General features: G+C 41.0%; 1 protein-coding gene across 2 annotated transcripts; it reads left to right on the top strand.

The window, feature by feature from the left end:
• The first annotated feature begins 881 nt into the window (after positions 1-881).
• Positions 882-26,820, top strand: chka (choline kinase alpha). Of its 2 annotated transcripts, XM_037766767.1 has the most exons (12): positions 882-1,639; positions 2,326-2,434; positions 4,437-4,490; positions 13,113-13,226; positions 14,392-14,525; positions 17,027-17,131; positions 17,603-17,661; positions 17,756-17,843; positions 20,817-20,925; positions 21,014-21,120; positions 21,247-21,328; positions 22,299-26,820. In XM_037766767.1, exons 1-12 carry the CDS (start codon positions 1,404-1,406, stop codon positions 22,356-22,358), a joined length of 1,257 nt encoding a protein of 418 aa, XP_037622695.1. In that variant the 5' UTR covers positions 882-1,403; the 3' UTR covers positions 22,359-26,820. The 2 variants fall into 2 exon arrangements, with proteins under 2 accessions (XP_037622695.1, XP_037622696.1); XM_037766768.1 differs by lacking the exon at positions 4,437-4,490 and having other exon boundaries at positions 1,404-1,639.
• Positions 26,821-27,144: the final 324 nt, after the last annotated feature.

Below are 27,144 nucleotides of genomic sequence, written 5' to 3' on the forward strand. Positions count from 1 at the left end.
AGCCCAATACACATGAATGGAAAATGCAACGTCCTTTTCCTAGGAAGAAAGACGTTGTGGATATCTAAAATGTTAATTTAGACTAGGAAGAATAAAATTACAGATATCTGCAATAGGCTACATATCCAGCTAATAAATGTTAAAACGGCCACTTATAATTTTTAAGGATTTAAAATATCTTAAACATAGTTTTATAGTACAATTAAAGTTGTAGATATCTTGAAATACCATTTCTACTAATAAGAATGTTATTGTGGATATCTTGAATTACCATTCAGACTACTGAGAATGCAATTTTGACAGGGAGAAATGCTATTATGGATATCTAAAATGTAATTACAGATAGGAGTGTGGTCTGATTATTAAAAAAAGCTTGCCATACGCTGACAACCTATTCAACATTATAGTATAAGAATAATATAACATGAAATAAATTACATACATACAATAAATAAATAAATATTTTAAAGGGACTGTTGGTAACTTCTTACACATATAAATCACCCGGGTCGGTGTCCCATGCACGCTCGCGTGTTGCTACGTTTTTCAGACTTCGACTCCAACACAAACTACACGGAAGCACCAAAACCGCAAAGTTATATCTAGTGAAGCCCGTCTGTTAAACAGTGTTGGCCGCGGTTGGAGTATAATATTCCAGGGCCGGAGTCTCTGCTGTACTCTGCTCCTCTGCTCCTCTGCTTGCCTTCACTCACAGCTCAAGCATTTCTGATTCTTACAAACAGTCCCTTTAAAGATAATTTTTTTTCTCTATTTTTTTTCAAACTTTATTGAAAAAACAAACAAACAAACAAATACAATGTAAGAAGAGAACAGAGTGATACAAAACTAGTATGTTTCTAATAGAATGTTGTGACATCAGAACTCGTCTGTATTCGTGGTTCGGACAGTCCCTGAATGCACCATTAGGTTTGTTGTGGTCCTGCGCAGCATGGATGGATCAGAGAGAGCGGTCCTACGTGCGGGGCTGTATCCGAGCCGACCAATGAGAGAGGAGAAGGGTCTCTGAGGTGTCATGTGACGCTTCCTCCCGCCCTGCCCATCCTGCCTTTAAACCATACATCCATACATTATTCAGTCCTAACCAGTCAGTCCTCATCTGACTGTCTCCGGTATCAGACTCCTCAACCAAACTACAGCGACTATTTCACCATTTTACCAACGAAAAGAAATAAAGACAAAGACACTAACAGTCTGACCTTCATATATTTACAGAGAGAAAGCTAATTAGTAGCCGAATAACCGAAATAAATCCTACTGCGACACCAGCCAGAGGACAGACCAGAGGACAGACCAGAGGACAGACAGACGCTTATTATAGTCTCTCAGCGGTCTTCAACTCACAATATCTGCGTTTTATTTCCTTTTTTTTGAAAACCCCCAAAATGAAAACCAAATTCATCAACGGTGTTTCTTCGTCCCCCTCCATGTCGCTGGGTCTGCTAGTGACCGAGAACGCCCTGCAGGTCCAACCGGACACCGAGGAGGACTGTAAGGAGCTGGACCGCCTCGACCAGCCAGACCTGGACACGCAGCGCAAAGCTTATCTGTGGTGCAGAGAGTTCCTCCATGGAGCCTGGAAGAGCCTGGCCGAGGACGACTTTCACATCACCATCATAAGGTACACTGTGTTCACTTTGCTTGTTTCATGCAGATAGGCTCAGATGGTTGAAGCTAGCTCGTGTAATAAGGCTGCTATTATACCGCACAGGCTCATGACCTAAACCGTTAGCTAATAAAACAAATACAATGTAAGAAGAGAACAGAGTGATACAAAACTAGTATGTTTCTAATAGAATGTTGTGACATCAGAATATATATATATATATATATATATTCCTGTACATTCATGTAAATATCATTTTATATCTCTAAATAATTTTCAATAGCCTTCAGAGTAAAACCACAATTGTGTCATTGTGCCAACTCCCCAAAACAAACTGATCACAAAATGAGTGAAACTCTAAAGGTTTGTTTTAAATTAAAATCTCTTCAGCTCGTTTTCTGAAAAAAAAAAACTGCAGTTTGAATTATTATAAAATTCTCTGTTGTACCAGTTCAGCAGCATGACATCTAGCTACCACACCTATGACAAATATGTAGGGATTTTACAGATTTGACAGGCATTAGCTGTGCTAGGTAAGCCGAGACTGTAAGTTCTTTTTATTATCATGTTCCTGTTATCCTTGATCTTAAAGAGTATAATAAAGAGAGATGCAGTAAAGATTCCCAGAAACCTCTTTGAAGCCATGTCTGCATGTAAAGATTATTCATATTCACGGTGCTGTCCTACCGTTTGTCCTCCAGGGGTGGTTTGAGCAACAAGCTCTTCCTGTGCAGCCTCTCTGACAGCCTGGACACTGTCGGGGACGAGCCCAGGAGCATCCTGCTACGCCTCTATGGGGCCATCCTGCAGGTGGGAGCCCACATCTCTTTATCACTAGTCTTTGACAAACAGCTAAACAATGTTATTTTACTGCACACACACACACACACACAGAGAGTTACAAGTAAGCCAAACTCTTCGCAAGGATGTGTTATATATCTTAGGAACCAGTTTCCCTCAGTAGTGTGTTAGTCTAACTGTTAAAGTTTAGCTGCTTTTAATGAAGATAAGTGCTGCTATACAGCACACACACATAACAGCAGAAAAGAAAAAGCTGATTGTCTTCTATCCGAAATGTTTGACTTGTATGCCTTTATCACAGAGAGGACTCATGTAACTGGGGTCAAAGGTTACCTAACATCTTGAGCTGATAATCACAGAAACCAGACAAACAAAGATAATACATACAGCTGTGTGATGTGACAGTGCCACCTCCAGAGGTTGTTGTTGTGTGCGTGTGTGTTTGTGTGCATCTGCAGGTCATATGCTTATGTTAGTGTGTGTTCATGCGTGCATGTGTGTGCGCGTGTTAGCCATTGTTGTACATGATGATGTACCCCCATGGCTGTACATGCATGTGTTCTTTGCCGTAGGCTTTCCAAAGGAGCGTGCCTTGGGCACTCTTGTTCCCAGGTGAACCCACCAAAAAACACGGTACAGTATGAGATCTCTGAAATCTCAGCCTAATACAAAGACGTAACACACACTCATGTAGCACAAACCCTGGCTTACAGCACCGGGAAGATATACAGTATGGAGGGAAAACAAAGTGCTGAAACAACTCTCCTGTCTGTCTCTTTTTCTTCTCTAAATCCCTGCCTCATGATCCTTAAACCGTCAGGAAGTCAGCTGAGTTTTTGGAACTAGCGTAAAACAGATGAGTCATTTGCAGCTCGCTCAGCTGAAGAAATAAAACGGCAACAAGAAACGTAACCAGTTTGGCTTGTTGTTGCTTCACAGTTTGAACAAAAAGCATATAGATAATGTATCTTTCTGCAGCTCCACAGTGGTTGCAGTTAGCACAGAGAGATAGAGCCAAAGATGATGTGGCTGCTGTGTCCAGAGTTCATGATCCCAGTATTGCTAAGTGTAACAGAACAACAAAGATAGTCATCACCATTAAGTCACCATCATCTGCCGCGGTGCATTGATTTCACTTGCACATATCGAGTGACAAGAGTTCAAGGACTTCAGAGCAAAACAACATATTGAAATCTCCTACTGGCGTGTCATTGTTTGCGGTGTTGTTTTTTAGCACATGCCGGTTGTTCCAGCCTCTGTGATAAATGAAGAAGACAGAGCCAAAACAAGGACGCGCAGTGATATGAGCTGCTTTCTCAGCCTTAAAATGTGCCCAATGAATCCTGCATTAAGTATTAACTAAAGACCGTGTAATAAAAGCTAACCGTAGCTTTTTATTGCTGGGGATGTCCGAGAGAGCAAAAGCACTGTGTCCTTCACCAAGGTAACTGCAGCCATCTCCATCAGGACAGAACCGCATCTCAGGAATTAGTGATGTCTAATCAAAAAGCTAATATGATTAAGGAACTCTATGTCGTTGTCAGAGTGCACAGCTACTAATGATTAAACAAAACCTAACTGCACTGGAGACAGCGTTTCCCAGCAATGAAGAAATGTGAATAGCATGTTGGACGATGAGTAGATTCACCAAATAAATATGTATATTTTTAGCCTCGGTTTTAACATCTAATCCAACAGTAAAATGTAACAGTAAAATTTCACATCCAACAGCAGGTTTTGAAGTTTGGTAGCAGAATATCATTTTATCTCTCCTCAAAGATAACGACACTATCTGATCTCTGTCTCCGCTCTCTCTCTTTCTGGCTGTTGGGATAAGCAGGTAGTCAGGACCAAATCCTCTGCACTGTCATAAGACCAAAAGACTTGGTGTGTGTTTGAACTCATACTGTACTGTCTGCACTGCAGGCGTGGCTAGGTTTGGATGTTGGTATTCATTGGACAGCTTCACATGTATTCATGGATAGTTCTTTCCTTTTTCTTTTGTTGATAGATGTCCTGTAATAAGGGGGATTCCCGACAGTCAAACAAAGAAAATCACTTCCAAGTAAGTAACTGATGATGGTGCCACCGTATAGTGTCCATCGAGTCACCGCAACACTTACCAGCTCATGTTCCCTCCCCTGATGTCTGAAAACATTCTTGCTTCTTCTAACTCATGGTGAACTCTCTGTTGGGACGGCTTTTTTTATTTTGATCTCTCACAGTCTGCTGAGCTCCCGAGGCGCCAGTTGTTTTGGGTGTGTTCAGAATCGATTTAACACCTGTCCCCACTTACTAACCAGGGTTGGAAATTAACTTTTTTTAACACCTGCCACTGTGGCTGGTTGATGCCAAAATTTAGCAGCCACTCGATAGACTACCGTTGTTTTTTTTGGCTGGTGAGTGACGCAAATGTAGCATTTGGCTGATGGCCGGTGCTAATTTCCAACCCTGTTACTAACTCCTGGCAGACCACGACTGTAAAAACTGAAATGCTAGAGTCACTGATTTCATTCAGTGGAGGCAGTTTATACTTTAAAGGGTAACTTTGATATTTTGAAGCCTGGATCCTATTTTCCAATAGTTTTGTGTCTAACTGGCTAATAGACAACAATTCCTGAAATCTGTCCAGTATTGAGGGAGAGCGCTGTAGACGGCAGCTGCTCATGGGCTGTAATATGGTGCTATTGGGGTTACCGTTATTTACGTTCATTATGTAAGGGATAATGTAACAGCGAGCCAGTCATTGTTTTGACAGAATCCCCGACAGGGTGATGCAGGTCTCTCATCGCCCTGAAGGGGATTCTTTCACAACAATGACCCGCTAGCTGTACATTATCCTGCTTATTACACGGCTACCTACTGAAGAAATCAATAATTAAGTATATAAAGAATAGTAATAAAGAAATTACAGACCGCAGAACGCTGTGATTGACCAATAAGAATCGAGTATTCAACACAGCCGTGTAATAAAAGTGCTTGTTTTTGCCATGACAGACTCTGATCGTTATTATAAGTGTCTGACATTATGGAAAGAGTCTCGCTCCAGGAGAAGTCTCGTTCTGATATCTGGCGAGGTGACGTGTTGCTAGAAGACAACGGTGGAATAGTGGACTACATCCATGGTGGAAACGCGAGTGCCAGCCGGGCAGAGTTCGTCTTGTTTGAGTACAGAAAACGTAGCTTGGTGTTATCTAAAGGTGCGTTCCGATAGCCTATAGCAGTTCTCTGCAAAGTGGACTGCACAGCGTATTAAGTGAAATTCCATACTGTAGGGAGCAAAAATACTCAGTTCAAAGGGAACTGTGAAGTGCGTAGGGAAGAACTGAACAACGGCTCTTCACTTCACCGCAGTTGACAAGCAAGATTACCCATCAGTCATTGCACCTCACTGGAGCACTAGCATAGGGGCTAGCATAGCTGTAAGCACTCATGCCACAGCCGGTGTTTACTGAGTTTAACGATAATGTTATTGATATCTAACTATTAATTCAGGGTGCCTGCAGGAGATATTTAATATTTTATTTCAGTAACGTTAGTGTAAAATTTCCACAGTAGCAGCAAAAGATATCCGAGATCTTTACATTACCAACGCACGGAGGAAGTGATGTCTGTGTTGGTGACGTTGCAGGGCGTTCCAAATGGAGGAATTTTGTCGAGGGAAGTTCCCTTAACTGACATTCCCTGTACAGGGAGCAGGGAGTAGGGAGTACCGCTTATGTACACTGTGGATCGGAACACAGCTTATCTAAAAGATTTTCAATGTCATGTGGATGAGGTCTTTGAATTCGATGGCCGCCCGTATTTATTTGAGTATACGGACATTCAGATTTTACAACGAGACTTCTCCTCGAGCGGGACTTGGACACAATAACAAATGGACCGGATCAAGCGAAAGGTAAGAAAAAGGTTTTATGTCAGTGGTATAAACAAGCACTTTTAGTGAATGTAACGTTACATCGACGCTGCTGCCCTTGCAGCTTATCTCGCAGCTGCCGTCTACAGTGTTATCCCTCAATACTGGACCAGTTTCGGGAATTGTCCTCCCCATTAGTCACTTAGACACAAAAACATGGGAAAATAAAGTCCAAGATGAGAAATACTGAAGTTACCCTTTAAAGAAACCTGATTAAAATACTATTATTTTGGGAAAATTTGCTCATCTGGCTTTAATTTAACTGAGAAAATTCTATTTGAAACACAAATAGAATTTACCTTCGCCCAATACTCATTTTTACTGAACACAGCATGAATGTACAGATACAAAAAAATATTAGAGATGGTTTTTATGTTTTATGTCCAGAGAGTCACTGCTGGCAGCCTGGAGCACTGCCAAGCCTCATACCCAGTGACCTAGAAATTCCTTTACCCTGCATCACATCACAATGTCCTTTGACCCTCACGTTACGTGGCTCCCTGTCATGTGACGGAGGTGAGGTCATCAGCCAGTTATCTATTGTTATCACTCTGGCATCCTTCCCTCAAGAACGCTGCTCTTCCCTTCCCTCTAATCCAGCCTTCAGTTAGCAGAGAGGCTAATGCAGAACTGACCCAGTGTCAATGTCTTAGGATAACTTCGCCTCGATCCACCTTCTCTAGCAACGCTGTCTGGTCAAGGTAAATCCTATTTGGATTAGATAGGATAACACATTATTAATCCCTGCGGGGATACTTCACACGTCACAGCAGCACAGTACACGCGTCAGATATACTGTAGATATAAATGAAGAACACAGTGGACAGTGTACAAATGATAGTACTAGAGATATGTGCTTATATTAAAACGTATATTACAGATATAAATATCGCAAATTGTCAAATACTGCAGAGAGAAACATGCCTTTAACTGAAACTAGCTTATATAAGAGACATGCCTTTATTTCTAATTTCCCTTGTCAACATTTATGCCATGTTTATCTGTTGTCTTGATAAATTCAGGATAATGCACGTTTCCACATCATTATTTCCATCAGTACAACAGAGTCGTACGGTCTCTGCCTCAAAAATGCAGTTCCAAGTACATATATGTATGTAATAATAATACGCCTATGTGTATGGTCAGTGCGGGTGTTGCGTAACAATAAGTATTTATTTAAGTCCTTATTACTGTTCTTTGACATGAGTTCAGACGGATGAATGTGTCACACTGGTTCAGTTCAGATCAGGTGGATTCGAGCGGTCTGTGTTTAATAATCTCTCCCCTTACAGGTTTATTGACACACATAACCGAGCAGATAAGTATTGAGGTTAAAGCAGCAGCTGTCGGCAGTGCAGAGTGCACCTGCTGCACTCCAAGGCCAGCCGCTGAATATCTCAGAGCCGAGTAGCAGCACTGATACGGGACCAGCGTAACATAACTTCGATTAAAATGTAATCAAATATCCAGAGAGAGCATGATCACAGAGCCTCCAACAGCTGTCAGACTGGAACCTCATATTCATTCAAAATAGTATATTTACTTTCATTTTATGACAGGAAGCTTCTGTTTCCTGTCAAAGAAACAGCAAATCATGTGAAGGAGGGGCTTTTTTTTAGCAATGTTGAAATTCTTGTGTCTGACCAGTGAGCTGGCTTGACCTCTATTGATAATTAACTTCTGACCGGGTAAAAGAAGACTTGAGCCAAATCAAACAGACCGCTAAAACAAACACTGGCATTTCAATTAGGTCAGAGGAAATGAAACAGAGGTTGATGGAGGACTGTCTGTGTGGGCTGTCAGACAGTCAATACTGTGTGGGACGCTGTTACAGCCTCTAAACAGGAAGGAATGAATGGCCTCGTGCATTTACATAACTGACATTTGAAACAAGAATATGACACAAAATAAATCCCTGAAGTCTGACTGTCAACCTAGCAGATGTAGGTTGGAACAAGCGAAGCAAAAGGTCTGCATATACAAGAGGTCAGTCCATCTGGATGTTGCAGATCTGGGGTCAGTACAACCACACAAACTGAGACGATGTACTCGCCGCTGACTCACTGAAACCTACGTCCTATAAGCCGACCCCGCGGGAGTTTGAGTCTTTGCTCTGCTTTACGCACAGGCTGCCAGATGGTGTGTTGTCTGGCAGTATGTGTGTCAAGATGATTATGGTAATGTGGATAATTCACGTTGGAGATTTGGAAGAGCATGTGATCAGAGTTCTGCAGATAAGGCATTACATAACGATAGGGAGTATTCTCTGCGAAATGCCCTACAAAGCAGAATGCGCCGCAGACTGTTCAGGAGACAGACGGACTCATTCGTTCACTTTGATTTGTTAAATAATACTGATGGAAACATAATGCAGATACAAAAAGAAGGCGTGTGCAGAGTGGTTATTTGCACTGTTCATTGGAGCAATCAGATTAAACATGACCTGATCCAGTTGAAATCCACTGAATAAACTGGATGCTAATGTTATCATTTCCAATAGTCTTGGACTGACCGAGCTGGAAATTCCAAGACTTCTTCTTAACAAGCTCACATACAGTATATGTAATGGAATATGAAAGTGCAGTTTGCTTGCAGATGACTACACTCTGTCCGTTATTATTGATTATTTGATTGACAGAAAATTGCCGGTTCCAGTTTCCTGAATGTGATTAGCTTCTTTTCTTCTACCATTTTATGCTACCTTGGGTTTTAGGAAACTGTGATGGGCATTTTCTGATATTTTGCAGACAACGATTAATGGTTAAAAATAATCGGCAAATTAACCCGTAATGACAAAGATTGTTAGCTGCGGCCCTGTTTGTAATCATTTCTCTTTGAGATGGAAGCTGAACACAAATTGAGACATGATTTCAGAGACAACTTGCCACTTTCTACCAGCTGTGATGCAGGTTGGCTGGTTGAGGACAGTCTCTAGAATAGAAAGGACTTTACCTTCATTTACCTGTTTCACATCGTGGTCCCATCAAAAAATGAGATTTGTGAGACGTCACCTCAAAATTCTTGCTGGTTGCTTTATCAACCATGGCTGGTCCCTTCCCTCACAATCATATACTCTGAATAAAAACCGAACCTGTAATTGAATTCCACCTTTTTTTTGAGTGTAATGTATACAGTTCGTTTCCAACTTTATCACAACAGAGATACCACTGTCTTCCGAGAGTAAGAAATCGGTATTGAGCATAGCTGCAGGTGGTGCAGCACAGTTTTGTTTTGAGAAATATGACATTTAGGAGGCCACAAAGCAGGCAGTATTGTTTCCTTTGAGGTGGCTTCCTGCTGGACGCCCAGTATGAAGCACATTCCCTGGCAAATAGCCAAAGACCCCGGTCCTCGGATCCAAATCTCTGTCTCTGCAGCAATTTATCTGAAGGTTATTCATTTAAGAGGGTTAAGCTAGCAGTGTGTTTTACTGGTGTCTATTGCAGCTATTTAGGGTTACATTAATCTCTATGAAGAGATTCTGCATTCATATGTAGGATCTGCAGGCAACGGGACAACATTTTGGTATCAGAAGCGTTCTGGGATTCCGTTTGTAGTCTGAGTAGTTTCAACTAATGAGGTTGGAGCAGGCTTTGTTTGAATGCGGGTAAACAGTCTGTGTGGAGAGCAAAAAGGTGGAAGGCATTGACCGAAATGCAGTCTCGGAACCCAAAGGCTATTGTTTGACAATGATTTAGCTTTTTATTGGTTTAAAATTAGTTTGTAACAATCCGGTTCTACTGGTTGTCTCTGAAGTTGCTAATCTGATCAAACAAAGAACAGCACACGGAAAAGGAAATCTTGGCCCAGGTATCCGCTGGCTACACTGAAACCCCAGAATTACAGCCCATTACCCCCCCCAGAAGCTTATTCGCCGATAGCCGATGGGCTCGGATATTGGGGTTACATTGAAATCCAGCAGATTGCAGCATTAGCTGGTAAACTTAAGTCAACCCTAAGGGAAATATCATTATGCTGTGGCTGTACCTACCAAAGCACCTCAACACACCCCGAAAGCAAATATATAGGCATATTTTGACAAGAAAAACCTGTACTTCTAATATTTGGTCTACATGTTTGTTTTAGAGCTGGTCTGTAGGCAGTTGTGTTCTCGTTGTTTGAGTAAACCAAGAAGACATTTTTTTTTAAGAAAGTTTGAAGACCTTTTATAAGGAACTCTAGTCAAAACATGAATATAGAATATAAATGACAATGAATGTTTTGCTAGCTAGTTGCTTGCTAGTTTACTAGCTAGTATTCTTATTTAACGCTACTTCGTCAAAAAAATCCTCTCGACTCGACTCGAGCTCAATCAGTGAACCTATTTCTGTCTTTATTTTAACTCTGGCCCCAAGAGATGCTATTAGAAGTACAACTTGACTATCAGAGTTTCAGTTTCCCACAGTATAAGTCTCTCCTCTGCTAATGACCTCCTGCCTATTTGGTGAGAAGCCTGGCTTTCTGTCTTCTCCACACAATAGAGGCCCTGTTGGGTTCCAGGCTACATGTGTTACTTTTGTGTGTCTCTACGTTAAAAGGGAGAAAGACAAGTCTGTCTGTTTCAGCAACTTCAACAGTGACTGGTGCTCCGAGTGGGCCAACTCTTCGGGGAAGTTTTAATCTACCTCTTGTGTTCTCCTTCACTGCTCTGACAGGCAAACCCAACTAACCCTAACCACAGCGGTTCTCCTCATTCAAACTCCCCCATCCTTCTCCTACCCCCTCTGATTTCCATTCACATCTGAATGCAGAGCATGCACAATGTTAAAGTTTAAAGCTTTAGTAGGCAGAACGTTTTTGGCATCATTGGGCAAAAACTCCATAATAACCTTTCAGCATATTGTAATTCACGTGTTCTGAGAGATAACTAGACTTCTGCACCTCCTCATGGCTCTGTTTTCAGACTTTAAAAAAATGTAGCCTGTGCCGAAAGACTTTGACCAATCACAGGTCATTTCAGAGAGAGCGTTTCTATTGGCTGTGCTCCGACTGGAGGGTGGTGCTTGGTACTTCCTCATCTGATCTCAACATGGCTGCCGGGTCACAAACCTTCTCATTTAACAGCTAAATCGTGCACTACAAGATGTTTCTGAAAACATTTGAGGAGAGAAATGAGGAACGTGATTTTTTTCAGATTACCTGTCTCATGCACTACTGTCAGGATATAGCGACCGTTTTATAAAAATAACTTTTTTTTAATCATATTTGCTCCATTTATACCCACTGCGGCTTCAAATGTCTAAATATACACATATTTTCTATTTCCACGAAGGCCTAGTTATCTTTTCCAATGCACAAGGAAATTAAATCTGTTCAAAATCATGTGAGCAAAATACAAGTTAAATTTATAATCCTTGAGATTTTCATCACATCATACCCAACCCTTGATGACATGATTTTCCAGTTCATTGCTGTTCTGTAGCAGTGCATGCCGTCACCGTGGTGTGGAGTAAAACAGGCCTTTAGATCTTCCATATCTTGTGACAGTTGCTGTAACCGTAACAGTTCTGTGATGTTTATTTGGGTTGGGTTTTCAAAAAGTCAATTTTCTTATCTTCAAATCAAGCTTAATTTGAATGATCCAATATCGATTCATGAAAAGGTTGCTCTCTTAATATGTGCCTTTTTCCCGTGGCTACGTTAAGCTTTAACTCGGTTAGTCTCACACGGACAGCCTTTGGTTCTTTGCGCATATGGGATGCGCTCGTTCCATTTTGGATTTAATAACTATGAAGACAGAGAAGAGCTGGACAAAAGCAAAGCCGTACATAAGATGTGCAAAATTGAGGTGAAATTTTCGTCAAAATTAACAATATCATTAAAGGGACTCTCTGTAAGAATCCGAAATTGCTTGCTAACAGTAACACCTGTGGCCGTTAAATCAACGACATTCAGTCTTGAGGAGCTGCAGCATTTATAACCGAACGTTAGCTAGCTATGGTTGCGCTCTATTAGCCCTGTAAGTGGCGCTCAAAATAAAGCCACTCACGAGCACGCATGACGTCACATCCTTTGGATTGTCCCGTAAAAAACGGGCCCTGGTTTTTCACATTAAAAGCAGTCTACAGGCTGATAGAGAAAACCCAGAAAGTTGTGGAAGGTTTAATTTTTTAGGTTAGGTTACAACCTGTTCACAAATAATAAAAAACATTTATACGTGTAAAAACCTACATACAGTCCCTTTACTTAAACATAAATATTTGGTAATAATGCACCAGTTTAGAGGTTTCCTTGTACAATTAACAACACTAGTTCTCTGAGAATCTCTTTCATATACAAGCAAACTTGGTATTGTAACTCGGGTTGGGCGATGTGTTAAAATTTTGCAACCGGCCACAAATATTTGCGCAAATGTGTGCCCAAAATGCCCCAAAAAAAACAACCGGCAATATACTGCGGCCGATATATACGTCCAATCGTCCAACCCTAATTCTATCAAAAATATCCCTAATCAGTATTGAATTGAATCAGAAATCAAATTGGGACTCTGTGAATTGGAGAGACCTATGCTCAGAAAAGTCATTACTTTAACACGAACCAAGCACTGTTACAGATTGACTGTGTGAAAGGGGGCTGACGAGAGATTTGTTTTATTCGTGATTCTCAATCCACGCCTCACTAACTTTCATGTTTTCAGATATGGGGACCAGAAAAGGCTGTTGTTGTCTCATGTCTTATTCTGCTCTTATTGCATTTTACAGCACTGTTGGGTAGTGTCTCTCATACTTTAAATGTTACGCTGCTAAGTTTCTTACTGTTGTGTGTTTTCAGGGCGCGGAGGCCATGGTCTTGGAGAGTGTGATGTTTGCTATTTTGGCAGAGAGGGAGCTGGGACCTAAGCTCTACGGTATTTTCCCTCAGGGTCGACTGGAGCAGTATGTCCCTGTAAGTCACCATTTGTTGTTCACATGCACATCTGTATGTAGATGTTTACTTGTATATAATGTGGGATCATTTTTGAACAGCGGTGGACAAAATAAAAGAAACACCCTATGTTCTCCATTACTAGAATAAATTAAATTATTGTGAAACTTTAGATTTTTGTTGAGACTGACAGAGAGACGGTGATTCAATTCTACGTCATTTTTGAGTTTTTTATATTGTGGTGTTGTGGTATATGTTAAGTGCCGGGTAGCGATCCACAAAACTTAGAGCAAAATGTGTCCGTAATACCAAGTATCGAATTAGTCCTAGTCATTTTGCCCCTTCATATATGATCTGAATGTGAGTTGAGAGGACTAGTGTCGACATATTGGCTTATCATCAGTATAAAAAGAGGGTTCATTTGCAGGTTTGCAGTTATCTGTAGGGTTAGGATTTGAATAGGTATGGTTAGGTATGTGGAATGAATGATCACACAATCGCAAATACAACCGTGTAGTATTTGTGATTGTGTGTGGTGTACTGTTCAATTATGCATCATTGATCGATATTCAGAGAGAATTATTAAACCGTAAATCCTCTGCTCTCCAGTAGTTAAACAGTACTGTGTTACGTAATTCATTTTACTCATGGAGGAAAATAATTTTGACCTCAGTTGACATCATGGAGCTACCATTTGACTTCCAGTGACCAGCTGCAAATCAGTCAAACAAATTCATGTTATCTTGTTTGAACATGGGAGTGCTGCAAGAATGTGAAATCCCTTTTTACAATTACACAAGTCGATGTAAAAAAAAAACTTGGCCCTGATGTCCAGACTGAGGTGAACAGCTTTGTAAGAATTTGAACTTAATTAATCGATATAGTGGAGGATTTCACAACATCAGTAAACTGCACATAGCCTGCTCATATTTACCGACCGGGCGGGTCTGGGTTGCATCAAACCAGATCTAATATTGGTGTCTCTAGATTTTTTTGTATTTTAGTTTTTGATATCATTTTAGTCAAAAAATGTGAATCTGTTGGTTTTCATTGCAGCTTAAATGGGAGTGATGGGATGCATTTTTCTGTATTTACCCATTTTGTGATTTGGGCGAATAGTTTTACATAAAAATCTTGCGTAGTGCAACTTCAAAAATGGTCATCATTTATATTATCCTGTTGACAGAGTCGTAAACTGGACACCTGTGAGTTAAGCGACCCCAGCATCTCAGCGGAGGTTGCAGAGAAGATGGCCAAGTTTCATGGAATGAGGATGCCCTTCAACAAGGAACCCAAGTGGCTTTTTGGAACTATGGACAAGTAAGTCATTTAAGTCTTATCTTGTCAAACCCTATTCCAAGATCCTGCCCTGTCCCATCATGGCCAATCCTATCCTATCCTGACCTGTCCCATCCTTACCCGTCCTGTCCTGCCCTGTCCCATCCTGACATGCCCCAACCTGCCCTATCCCATCCTGACCTGTCCTATCCCACCCTTTCCCATCCTGACCTGTCCTGTCCTGACCTGTCCTGTCCTGCCCCATGCCACCCTGACCTGTCCTGTCCTGACCTGTCCTGTCCTGCCCCATCTTGTGTTCTGTTTCATCTTTAGGGATATTCAGAAAAACATTTGCCTTTTATCTGGCTAACACCTTGTCTCCACTTAAGTTAACATGAAAAAAGCTTTCAAATGAGAGACTCAAATAAAAGACCTAAGTGCTAAGATAGTAAGTTGTGTCACTGATTACTTATCGACAAGTATGAGGTGACAGTTGGCTTATCATAAAGTACTTCTGTTTTAATTACGTTGAAGTTTATTTGTTGGGTTGTTAACCAGGTTTACATTGCTCAATATTTGTCAGCGTGGGGTGATAAAGTCCATTGTCCAGTTCTACTTATTTGTACTTAACTACTGGTTTATTATTTCCTGGATTATGTATTACAAACATTACTCATTTGTTTTGGCCCCGTGACTGGTTTAGTAAATTTCCATGTCAGAAAAGAATGAGTTCTGGAATTTTACTGGAATTTTGTTGGTGATTTTCCTTGGCAGAACTTACAAAGGACGATTTGATTTAGTGTTGTGATGACTTTTTTTTTTTTTGATCTGTCATAGAATTTGAACAGAAGCTAAATCTTTGCAGCCACAGCCAAATCTGACCAGGATTTGGTTTGTGGGTGTGCTAGAGTCCTTTATCTCTATCTGACAATTTGGCCTTGAAGTTTAGTTGATGTACAGCAAGTGGACCCAGGCTGACTTCCAACACTGAGCAATATTTGAAAAAAACAAAACACACATTTCAAAAGGTTACATTGTGTCATAATTACATAGCTATAAAAAAAGGTACAGGGTGGCATCTTCACTTTAGTGAGATGCAACAATCCACCCTAAACTTTTGTCAGCTAGATTATGTTGTTGAAGTGAATCAGTCCACTTTTAAAGCAAGCTTTGTAACTGTTGTTGAACAGCAACCACTGTGGCCACAAGTGACATCATTACAGGGTAATGGTAAATAATGAAAGATAGCAGTATAAGTAGAGAAGAGTCATAAAGTTAGCAAACTGACTCAGTTACATGGCAATCTACCTAAAGTTAGCCAACATTAGCTTACATTAGTCACCATAAGCTACTGGTCATAACAGACCAAGCTAGCCTGTAGCAGGGAAACCCTTGGATGTATTGAAATGAGAAATGTAGGTTTTATTGCTTATGAAACTCAGGGTTTTATTTGTGAGAGAACGTTTTTTTACTGCCCCAAACAGCCTATGTATGTACCGACTGTACAGTTACATGTAGTTAGCCAGCAACGTACGGTACAACCGTTCGTGCAGTGTCTGTGCTGCGTGCGTGTTGCAGTTTAGCTCCTGAGTGACACAGAACTTACGAGGAACACCAGGTCGTTCTGCTGTTTTCCTCCAGTTTCTGTCCTTTTTCGTCTCTCCTCCCTACGTTCAGGAAATGGAGTCACATACTAGCCTCAAGAGATGTAAAATCTGTTTCGCATTTTAAACTTGTGTGGTTGCGTCTTCGAAAACTGTAGCTGAATGTAATTAAATCATTATGAAATATGTTTTCGATGAAATGAACTACACTTTGAGTAATGTGATGAATTAGTAATGAAAAAAATAGAACTTTGCCATTTTTCATTCACTTCTCGAGTAGTAGAACTATTTAAAAAATAGAGATGATGTGATAATGGCGGTAATGATGATTGTTAATGATGAAGCTGCTGCTATTACTTTTGGCAAATTTTGGTTAATCCACACCTCAATCAACCTACTGCAGAAATACTATGGATGTTTCCACTTAAGGTAACTGACAAGAATAGTTGAAACATTCTTTGAAAAATTTGAGTTCTTGAGAAAACGAGATACAGATCCAAATCCTATTTCAGACCTTCCAATGCATCTGACAAACCACACGACAATTGTCGTTCCTCTTTTCTGCACCTGCACACTCCCTCTCTGTTCACACACAAAGAACTAATGCTAATACTACAACTTTTAGCAATCCTGCTACTTTATCACTACTACTACTATTATCACTACTACTACTGCCGTTATCACTACGATAACCACTATTGCTAAAACTAATATTTACACACACAGATGATTTTTTTTGGTTTTACAATCAGTAATTAATACATTACTAGAACAAATAATTGATTGTAACTGTATTTGTAGAAGAATAAGTGTTCCAGTGAGGTCATCATAACCTCTGATTCGCATTCATTGATTGTCCAGACAATCGCTTTATCGGATAAGACACAAAGGTTTTTGAGGGAAAGGTTGGAGTAAACGTGTGTGTAACACTCTCACCAGGTACCTGAACCAAGTCATGAGGCTGACCTTCACCAGAGAGTCCCACCTGCGTCGCTTCAACCGCCTGCTTAGCCACAACCTGCCACAGGAGATGGATATGCTCAAGTATGTTACAGCACTAACCTAACCTTACCCTAACCTTAAAGTCTCCACCCTAAAATGTAATGATTTACGTCATGGGGGCGTACATTTTGTCTCCAAAAGGAAAACGAGTCCCCACATTATGTCCCCCACACCCTGAGTAATACACACACACACACATACACACACACATACACACACACACACCAGTACAGAGTGGATAACTAATAACACGTGCAGGGAAAGTTTTCCAAACATGGTGTTATGCAAGCAGATTTTGCAATACTAAGCACCAACCCTATTAACACATTAACTGTTGTCTTTAAGGAACTTTGCTTTTTTGTTCTTCCCTTAGTTCTATCCAGAATATTTTGTGGCTTCATGATAACGTATAGGGATCATTGTGGTCAGTAGCCTGTATGAAGATGCACACAGTTATCAGAGCTCTTGCTGATTAATCTTCCGCTGACCTCTGACCTCTTTCTGTATGTTCAGGTCTCTGCTGGAGTCCACACACTCCCCTGTGGTGTTCTGCCACAACGACTGTCAAGAAGGTAAAACACGTGGACATCGATGGCCCCTATCTGCTGTACATTTGCTTTTTTCTCTTTCCTAAAAAAAAATAATTTTTCTGTGTGTTGCTTTCAGGAAATGTGCTGCTGCTGAAGGGCCGCCAGAGCTCAGACAAACAGAAGCTGATGCTCATTGACTTTGAGTACAGCAGCTACAATTACAGGTAACTCAGCAATAACTTTCCATGAATATGTCCTATTAGCTAGAGCATGCATTGCCAAAGTAATTTTAAATCAACCAACTACAACTGCTGATGATGTAAGTAAACACACAGTACACAGTAACTTAACCTCTTTATTTAGCTGAACAAGGCAAATTCTACCTACCTAGCCAGCAAACTAGCTTGGTTTGTGAGCTTGGATTATTGCTCAGTTTCAAAGTGAAGGGAGAGAGTGTGTTCCAATCCACGTACTTCCAGAAGTACACTTCAATGTAGTGCACTTTGTGCACTCTGTACTCACTTGAGTAGTGCGTAAATTTCAACAGGGTAGGGTCGTCTCAAATCGAATACTCTGCGGCGCACTGACCGGAAATGACGATCGCAACATTTGACCGCGGCTCGCTACCCGCCAAAATATCTTCTGAAAAAAAATTAAAGCAGATTGGAATTTTACGTTTTCAACGTCGTCGCCTACGCCTACGATGTGTCCTCCTGTTGGCTGAAAATGCACCGGTATGTTTACGATTTGTATCATTTTATTCTGTTATCTACGTATGTTTGAATAGTGGTCGTGGCTCCGCCCCTTCCGCTACGTAGCCAAGATGGCGACAGTTGAGTGTGGAAAGTGTCCAGCGTTCCACACGTTTTGAGTACAACATCCGGGTACTTTGAGTGCACTGCATTTTGCCGTACTTCCCAGTGTGAACGCACTTATGCACTCAAAGTAGTAAGTGTAAGTACAGAAGTACGCGGATTGGAACACACTGACAGTGTTAACAGCACCAGCTAGCTGGTTAATTCAGAGTATCCTCTGCGGCATTTTGATTCTTAAGAGGTTCATCATAGAAAGACACAATTCTGTGTAGTGGTAAAAGACAGAGGAGGAGCTAGCTAACACTGGGAAAAAAAAAGATCTGCTGAGTTACAGACGTCTCTTTCCCCAATGTAAGTCTATGGGAAAAAGTCTTTTTGGGCCCAATGGCATCACGTGACGGACACAGATGTTGTAATTCCACCGTTTAGCCATTACGTCAAATTAGCTTAAAATAGTGTCCGATCCAATCGCTCTCTCCAGACTGACAGGCATTGCTGATGTTTAAATCTCCTTCAGCTGCAACTGCTGTATCACCGTTCCTCGTCCTTTTGCCAATTCTTTGCCTCCCAACTAACCTTGGCTCTGTACGAGAGAGAGAGAGAGAGAGAAAGAGTGAGAGAGATGGGTGGAGGGGCGGGCGAGGGAGTCTGTGGAACAGAGAGTGAGAGACAAAGAGAGATAAGCTGTGGCTGCAGCCCCTGAATTGGGACACAGCTATAAAGTAACCCAGATACTGAGCCAGAGAGGAGGAAAAAGGAAAAGAATTCCTCCTGGCTTATTTCTGTGTTTCCATCAATATTTCTTTGTAGCATGCATCATTCATGGCCGCCTCCCGTCTGTTGAAATATTCACCGCAGCTGTTATGTAACTGGAATTTGGCCGGTCCAATGAGGACACACAGGATGGAGGCAATGGAAAAACCTTATCTAGGCCTGTCAGTGTCACTAATGGGGATAGTGGCGCAGTGGATTTCCACTACAATCATGCACAAAGGACTGGGTATAGGCCTTTTTCACGGAAGACATTTAGACATGTCACTGTAGTAAAAAGCACAGTTGTGTAGTACATAATGAAATGAAGGATGGCTGAATTCCATCCAGTATTGTGAATAGTGCCTGGGTGTGAGAATTCCTGAGTGATTAATTTACGGGAAGCAGCGTAGAACAAACTGGCCTTGGCTCACAGTATCTCTCTCTTTCTGTCTCCCCCCCCCCACACACACACACAAACAGAAAGAAAAAACCCAGAAACACTCCCACCCCCCTGCAGCTCCCTTCAGCGTGGCCTCTTTAAGTCTCCTCGTATGTTGCTGCACAGCTAACACGTGACTCTCTGTATAATACGGCCCCACTGCGCACGCACGTACCGAGCACGTGACCACATGAACCATCATGCATGTACAGGAAGAACACACCCAGAAAGAGGAAACACGCATTCACACATACTGTGGATTTGTGTTCTCATTGACTGACATTAGCTGGATGCGGAAACAGAAGGGGGTATGGGGGGGATGAGTCCGGTTTATAGACTCCCTCCCTCAGAGCAGTGGGAGGATTTGTGATGGCGACAATTCCTGACTCCTGATAACAGTGTGGGAACCAAAATGCTAAAGTGCTACTTTGGGACATGACCACATACGCCTCCAGTCCATTTGTCATGTGGGCTACAACTTGATCCCTGTTTTGTTTGTTTTTTTAGCCTATATTTGATTAGATTTTGGCAAATTGGCACCATTAAAAGTAGGCTGAATTTATGATTATTTCTATACTGATAATATAAGTTATATATATATATATAAGTTATAAGCAGCATCTTCTTTCTATGATTTTTAAGCAGATTTATTGACGTTTATTCACAATCGACATAGATCACACTGAATCTAAAAAATATGTGCATCATGTCTTTCTGCCAGCCCTGTGATAGTCAGGAGACCTGTCCAGGGTGTACCAATGTCAGCTGGGATAGGCTCCCCCCCCCCCGCGACCCTGAATAGAATAAGCGATCACAGATAATGGATGGATGGATTTCACAAAACAGCAGTGAACCATCATCATTTTTCAATTGAAGCCACATGGCAGCGGTCATTTCCTTCACTTGCTGGACATGAGTGGAAAAGCATGAACCAGCATCGGCTGTGTTTACACACCATTAACCCATGAAACACAGGGCGTCGGTGCAAATGGAAAACAATGCAATTCAACTCTTCCAAACCGTCAAGACACATTGAGCTATGCAGTACAAACCCCCAACAGACACCACAAGATGTCAAACAATGTAATGTTAAGGCTTCATCAGTGTCTCTCTCTCTCTCTCTCTCTCTCTCTCTCTCTCTCTCTCTCTCTCTTTCTCTCTCTCCCTCTCTCCGTCTGTTAACCTTGCAGGGGATTCGATATTGGCAACCATTTCTGTGAATGGATGTACGACTACACCTGTGAGGAGTCTCCTTTCTTCAAAGTTAATGCTCAGGCCTACCCTTCAAAGGCCCAGCAGGTATGTATGCTATACCAACACACCAACGTCTTATTTATTTTGGTTTGCCGTCTGCTGACCGGTATGGACTTGTCATGTCTCTCTACAGCTGCACTTCATTGAAAACTACCTGCATGAGTCAGACCAGGGGTTTGACAACTTGAGTGAAGAGGACCAAATGAAACTGATGGAGGAGATATACATGGAGGTCAACAGGTGAGCTCAGATGTAGGACACGGTGTAAACTGACATGACATACGTGACACAGTACAAGACAATACAATAGAAAGGTAAAAAATAAATAAATTACGAAACAAAGTGACCATGTGTTTTTGAATGCAGGTTCTCTCTGGCATCCCACTTTTTTTGGTGCTTATGGTCCATCATCCAGGCCCGGCTCTCCACCATCAAATTTGGATACCTGGTGAGTAAAAGGGGCAATGTGTAAGATCTGACCAGAATTGTAGTTTAAAAAATTCAAAATATGAACATGTGAGAGATATCTTCTGAAATTAGCATGCTAACCAGCTAGCCTCGGCCCGTCCTGTCTTGTAATACTGCTTGTACCCCGAGAAGATCTACCCCCAGTTCGCAGTTAGCTCAAATTCAGCCAGTGCAAACCCTAACACGGGGGCTGATTCCGGGGGACTGCCCCGACTCCCCACCGTCCGGATCAAACACATGATATCCTGGCGGAGATATTAATAATGAATTAGTGAAAGAAAACAGTATTTCTGGTCAAAAAGAAACTTGGAACAGCAGAGTGGTGAATATGACATTTATTATACCCCGGCGACAACGTAGTCGGGGGTATATAGCGCTCCGTGTGTCCTTCTGTACGTCCGTCCTTCCATCCGTTTGCATGTCACCCTTTCGTTTCCGGAGCAGAACTCGGAAACTATTTAACTTAGGAACTTCAAATTTGGTACGATAGTTGACAGAGTGGTTTAGTTGTGCCTTTTGGGGGTAATAATAACAAGCTAGATTGTGCTCAATAGACTAATTCCATTAGTTCCAAAAGGGCAAAAGCGTTGGCCCTACTTTAGTAGGGGTCAAGCAGTGAGCGGGGGTAAGTGAGTGTCATGTTCTGGCGGTGCCAGCCTCTTATTATTTACTTTTGTGATTTTGGATTTGGTGTTTTTGTATATATATTTATGTCATGTTCTGGCGGTGCCAGCCTCTTATTATTTACTTTTGTGATTTTGGATTTGGTGTTTTTGTATATATACAAAAACACCAAATCCAAAATCACAAAAGTAAATAATAAGAGGCTGGCACCGCCAGAACATGACAGTGAGCCAAGCTCACTTTTGCCTAATTTGAGAAATATTACGATATTCAGAATAGTGCTTGTGTATAAACAGTATATTCATGTATACTTGACTGTGTTGTAGGAGTATGCCCAGGCCAGATTTGACGCCTACTTACAGCAGAAGAAGATCTGGGGTGTCTAATGTTGCTAAACGATTTGGATGGACTGACGACACGTTCAGCCAAACGGCAGTAGGAGGACATGCAGGCTGATGAAGACGCCACCATCCACGCTTTACTTATACTCCCTGCCTTGAGAGGATTTGCTGGCTACTGCTGGTGTTGTGTTGACCAAAGCCAAAACTTGATCATGTGGCTAGGTGCTTAAGGTACGCCCCAAAATCCATTGCAGCTCAAAAGTTTACACTGTATAACCCCCCTGAGAGCCCCCCCCCAAAAAAGACAAAACAATGACTTGTACTCGCCTTCATCGCCGGTCAGAACTGCTCTCCGCTTCTGCCTTGGTTCGAACCATATCACTAACACGAGGGTTAGGTTTTGAGCAGGAGAGAGGTGGTTACAGCTAGATCGGAAATGTTAACATTGCATCAATGTATATGTATTGATCATTCCCTTATGGAAATGTTCTGTTGGAAATAACCAAAATGTGAAACTTCTCTTGGTAGATTCCTGCTTACTGACGCAGCCAGTTGCTAACTATGTATATTATATATAGACCTCAATGTGCCAGTAACCTGGCCCTGTCTGTTACTGACGGGCCGACTTGGCTGGTGGAATCATGTCTACACTTCTAGATATTACACACTTGCTGTTTTTGTTTGATTTCCTTTTTTTTTTAAATGGTTGTATTTGACATTTTCTTCAGGCCAGGGCAAATACAGTTATGTCGTATTTTCCAAGTATGTGAATAGTTGAGGTTCCTTTTTTTCTGAGTAGCTGTTTAAACTCCACCAAATCAAAAATGAAAGACAACAAACATTAGGTATATCACTATTACCATTAGGTCTGGTTCTTTGTGGCTTCCTAACTAATGATGCGGTTACGCTGATCAGTTGTTTTTCTCAACCTGTTAAATTTTTACTGACACGAAGTTGGGTATGTTTATCGCATGGATAACTGTGACAAGTCTGTGTAGTTTACACATTGGGTATTAACATCTGCAATGTCTGATTTAGCCAAAAAGACATTCCAGTCATGCTTTATAAGCCTGGGAAAGTGTTGCTAAACTCTCTATTGGACCCTAGAGAGCTAACGGACCATATTTTTGCTTTTTTTTTTTTACTTTTATATATTATCACTTCACTGAAGAAAATGTCACACAGTAGACATGACAATGGCCCCTTATTTGCAGTAATTCTTGGTGAAGTCACTGTTTTTTTTTGGCACAAATGCCCACTGCCAAGTTGCCTCATCATCGTACCCATAATCCAGAATAGTGACACGGGCGGTCACATCCTACTGCACAGATGAATTTTGCATCGATGACTTATTGAGACAAGTTGTACCAGTACAGTTGTACAGTAACTCTGCTGAAGGGGCATTTGGTAAGCATGACTTTTACTGTATCTATCACTGTTCAAGGCGCTCTCTGCTACTGAGAGCTGTGTCATTGTTGTTAACCACCTTGTCAAACCCCCACACACACACACTGGCTCATATTACGGCCATTGTCGGTCGTGGCCAGAAGGTAACACGCAAATTGAGAAACTCTTGTGAGATGGTTAAGGTTAGGCATTGACCTCCAAAGGTTAAGGTTAGAACAGGTGGTCGGCCAGTGAGTCTCAGTCTCAACCCTCGTAATATGTGGATTACCTTCTAGACATGACCACCACTGTCTACTGTAGCATGGTAAAAGTCTTACTTAATGCACATGTAACAAAGGAATTCATCACTGGCACAGTGGAGCACTGTGCCCTGTGTGTGTGTCAGGCTGACCTCATAGGTTCTGCTTTTAGGCTTTCTGCTCTGCTGTGGGATAATAGTTCATGATTGTTTAAAATGAGAGATGGTCAGATGGAAAAACTGTGACTAATGCGTCCTGCTGTCTCTCACCCAAACATCTCATCTAGAACAGCTCAATTCTACCTCACCCCATCAAGTCATTATCAGTGCACCAACTATGCTATCGTCCACATATAGACAGATTCATCATCTGCTGCTAAGAGAGCCTTCATTTAGCTTTTTAAATGACACTAGATATCTTGAATTTGCTGGGCCTCTTCTCTCATTTGGTAAAAAAAATAAATGTTTTTTTGTCATGATTAGCATTCCTCTTTCCACTCTAATCGGTACCAGTGACCACTAGCTAGCTTCTCAGCTCTACAATAGCAACGCCTATTAGACTTCATTAGAAATGATAACAGTGGCGGCAAAACTTTCCATGCTAGAAATCGTATTTTCTTGCATTTAAAATTGTACATATTGGAAGGGAGCAGTACCCGGTGAAAAAGAAACAGACTAAAATTGACCTTTCGCTAAGCCCACCCCTTTAATCACTGTTGCTGATACGCCTGTCAAGCTTTTCATTCTCACACAAAACGGTAGATTTACTACTCAAAAATGTCCGTAGTTTTTGAAACAATGGGTCCTTGAAGTCAGACGTCGGTAGACAAAAGCAGTCACTAGCCAGTGTCCATCGATTTTGACATCGGTAATGACATCTGTCACTGGCAGATTTTAACATGCTGTGGCTAGCTAGCTAATTAAGCTAATGTAAACGGCAAGAGTTTTGTTGAAAATGCCGTGACTGTCTTCGTCTGACTTTTAAATTGTTTTCGGCTAACTTGTTTCGATACAAGAACCCCTGTAAAAGGGGTCTTAAATATGCACTTATGATATCATGCTCAAAGACTGAGGCTAAAGCTAATGTTACATGTTCCAGGGAAAACAAGTCAGCATCCTCACCGGACATGGAACTAAAGGAGCAGAATTGTTCTTGTTTTGCAGTGTAGAGCCAGTTAGTCCTAGTATTATAAGTATGATAAGGACAAATATATGATCAGACTGTGTTTTTGTTCTAACACGACTTGTTTGGCTGCTTAGCTTAAGTTACATACTGGTTTGTATTTTCAAACAGCCTGTTTTAACTTCTAATATTACAAAAGAAAAAAGCTCTTATGATGTGTTTGGCAAACGTTACGCTTCACTGGGTAATGTTGTTGGAGTTTAAGTGGAAACTTTCCCAAATCCAACAAAGTCCATAACCATTGGCTTTCGGTCATCCCTGCAGCACTCTCTACTTACTTACGGTTGCTAAGCGATGATCGGACAATCACTACTCGGCAGAGGAGTTTAGCGAAAGTCAATTGAAAAGCTAAATATCTGCTCTAGATAGTGTTACAGAATATTGCATGGAAACACTTTAGTGGATACTTGTTTGCCACAAAATGTATGATCGACAAATCAAAACTGCGCAACCACTACGAAGGCTGACGTGCACATCCATGTTCGTTCCTGTTGGTTTGTAGCATTGTGTATACAGTACATCAGGGTATATTCCCTGTCTACCTGTGAGCACTGGGATTTAGTGTGGAAGCCACCAAATGACTCTTGTGAAGTGTACTGTAGGCATTACCTCATACTTCTTGTGAGAATGGCTACAAAAAACTAAACTAAAACGCTACACTAGTCACCTGATACTGGAACCATCCAGAGGTATTTGAATGTCTACTGAGGCACTTTTGATCTGAGGACCGTAAAAGAAAAAAAAAGTATATGGCTTGATGAACTGTGACTTTTGTTGAAATATTAATTTTATTTTACATGCAACTGTATTTTTATTGTATATTTCATTGTGATATATCCTTTGGAATGTGTTTACTGTATAGTTTAAATGTATTTTGAGATACACTGAGACTATGGATGCACCAGCAGAATGTGCAGTGCAGTGTATAGCAATAGTCTTTATTTTAGTACCTACTTTTTTTTTTTTCAAAACCATTCAGTGGCTCTTTCTTCTACCTAACCTGGATTTGTATTAATTTTGTTGAATTTCATGATTGAAATGTATTTGTCCTGACCTTCACTACATGCTATTTCTGTCTCGATTTTGTTGTCCCTTTCGATGATTTTATATATTTGTTATAAAAAAACAAATGGACACCATGATCTGTAACTATAGTACATTCCATAATTGTTACTTCACCTTCAGTATCACATACACTTGACCAAAAGAGCTAAAATTTTGATCTGATTGGTTCTTCCAATACAATTGTAACTTGTCCCCAGTAGAGAACAAACAAACACCCTCACTTCTGTTAATACTTGTGATTTAATGTATGTAATATTCCCTGACAACACTATAGAGGGTCGTGCTAAACATTATCCAAATATAAAGAATGACAAACTTGTACGTTATCATTCTTATGAATGTACATTGTGTTAATGTAATACACTTATTTTTTGTAAAAAAATAAATTTAAAAAAACCCATTCTGTTCTGTGATAGCACCCACAACCATACCATCGTGTGACTCATAGTGATAACCATTGCTATCTATGCAGCTATATTGAATGCATTATGTACTCATACAAATATACTTTGTAATTTAAAGAAGTTTTCGGGTGAACTGCTGCAGCATAGAAATTGCCTTGGCTGTAAATGTACTTTTCTGCTTTGCACAAATAAAAATGAAAGAGAAAACGACTGACTGACTTGTTGTTTCTTTAGTTTGGATGTGGATTCATGGTAAATATGACACCCTACAAGACAAACAAACCATATTGACTCAGGCAACTGTTGCTTGTATACTTTGAAACTGGTATTCTCAAACGTGGGATAAGGACAGCTTTTTATTATTGGAACCATAGCCTACTGGTTAAATGACTTATAATACACAAACACTTTAGCATTTTGGTAGCCACGGGTGACAGTAGGAATGAAATATTTTGTTTCTTAGACACACTAGTAACGTGGTGGCTCTAGGAATGCCTATGTTGGTCTGTTGGTTCATCACTATCATTACATTTT

This window comes from Sebastes umbrosus, chromosome 4 (genome assembly GCF_015220745.1).
Source record: "Sebastes umbrosus isolate fSebUmb1 chromosome 4, fSebUmb1.pri, whole genome shotgun sequence".
NCBI classification, from domain to species: domain Eukaryota; kingdom Metazoa; phylum Chordata; class Actinopteri; order Perciformes; family Sebastidae; genus Sebastes; species Sebastes umbrosus.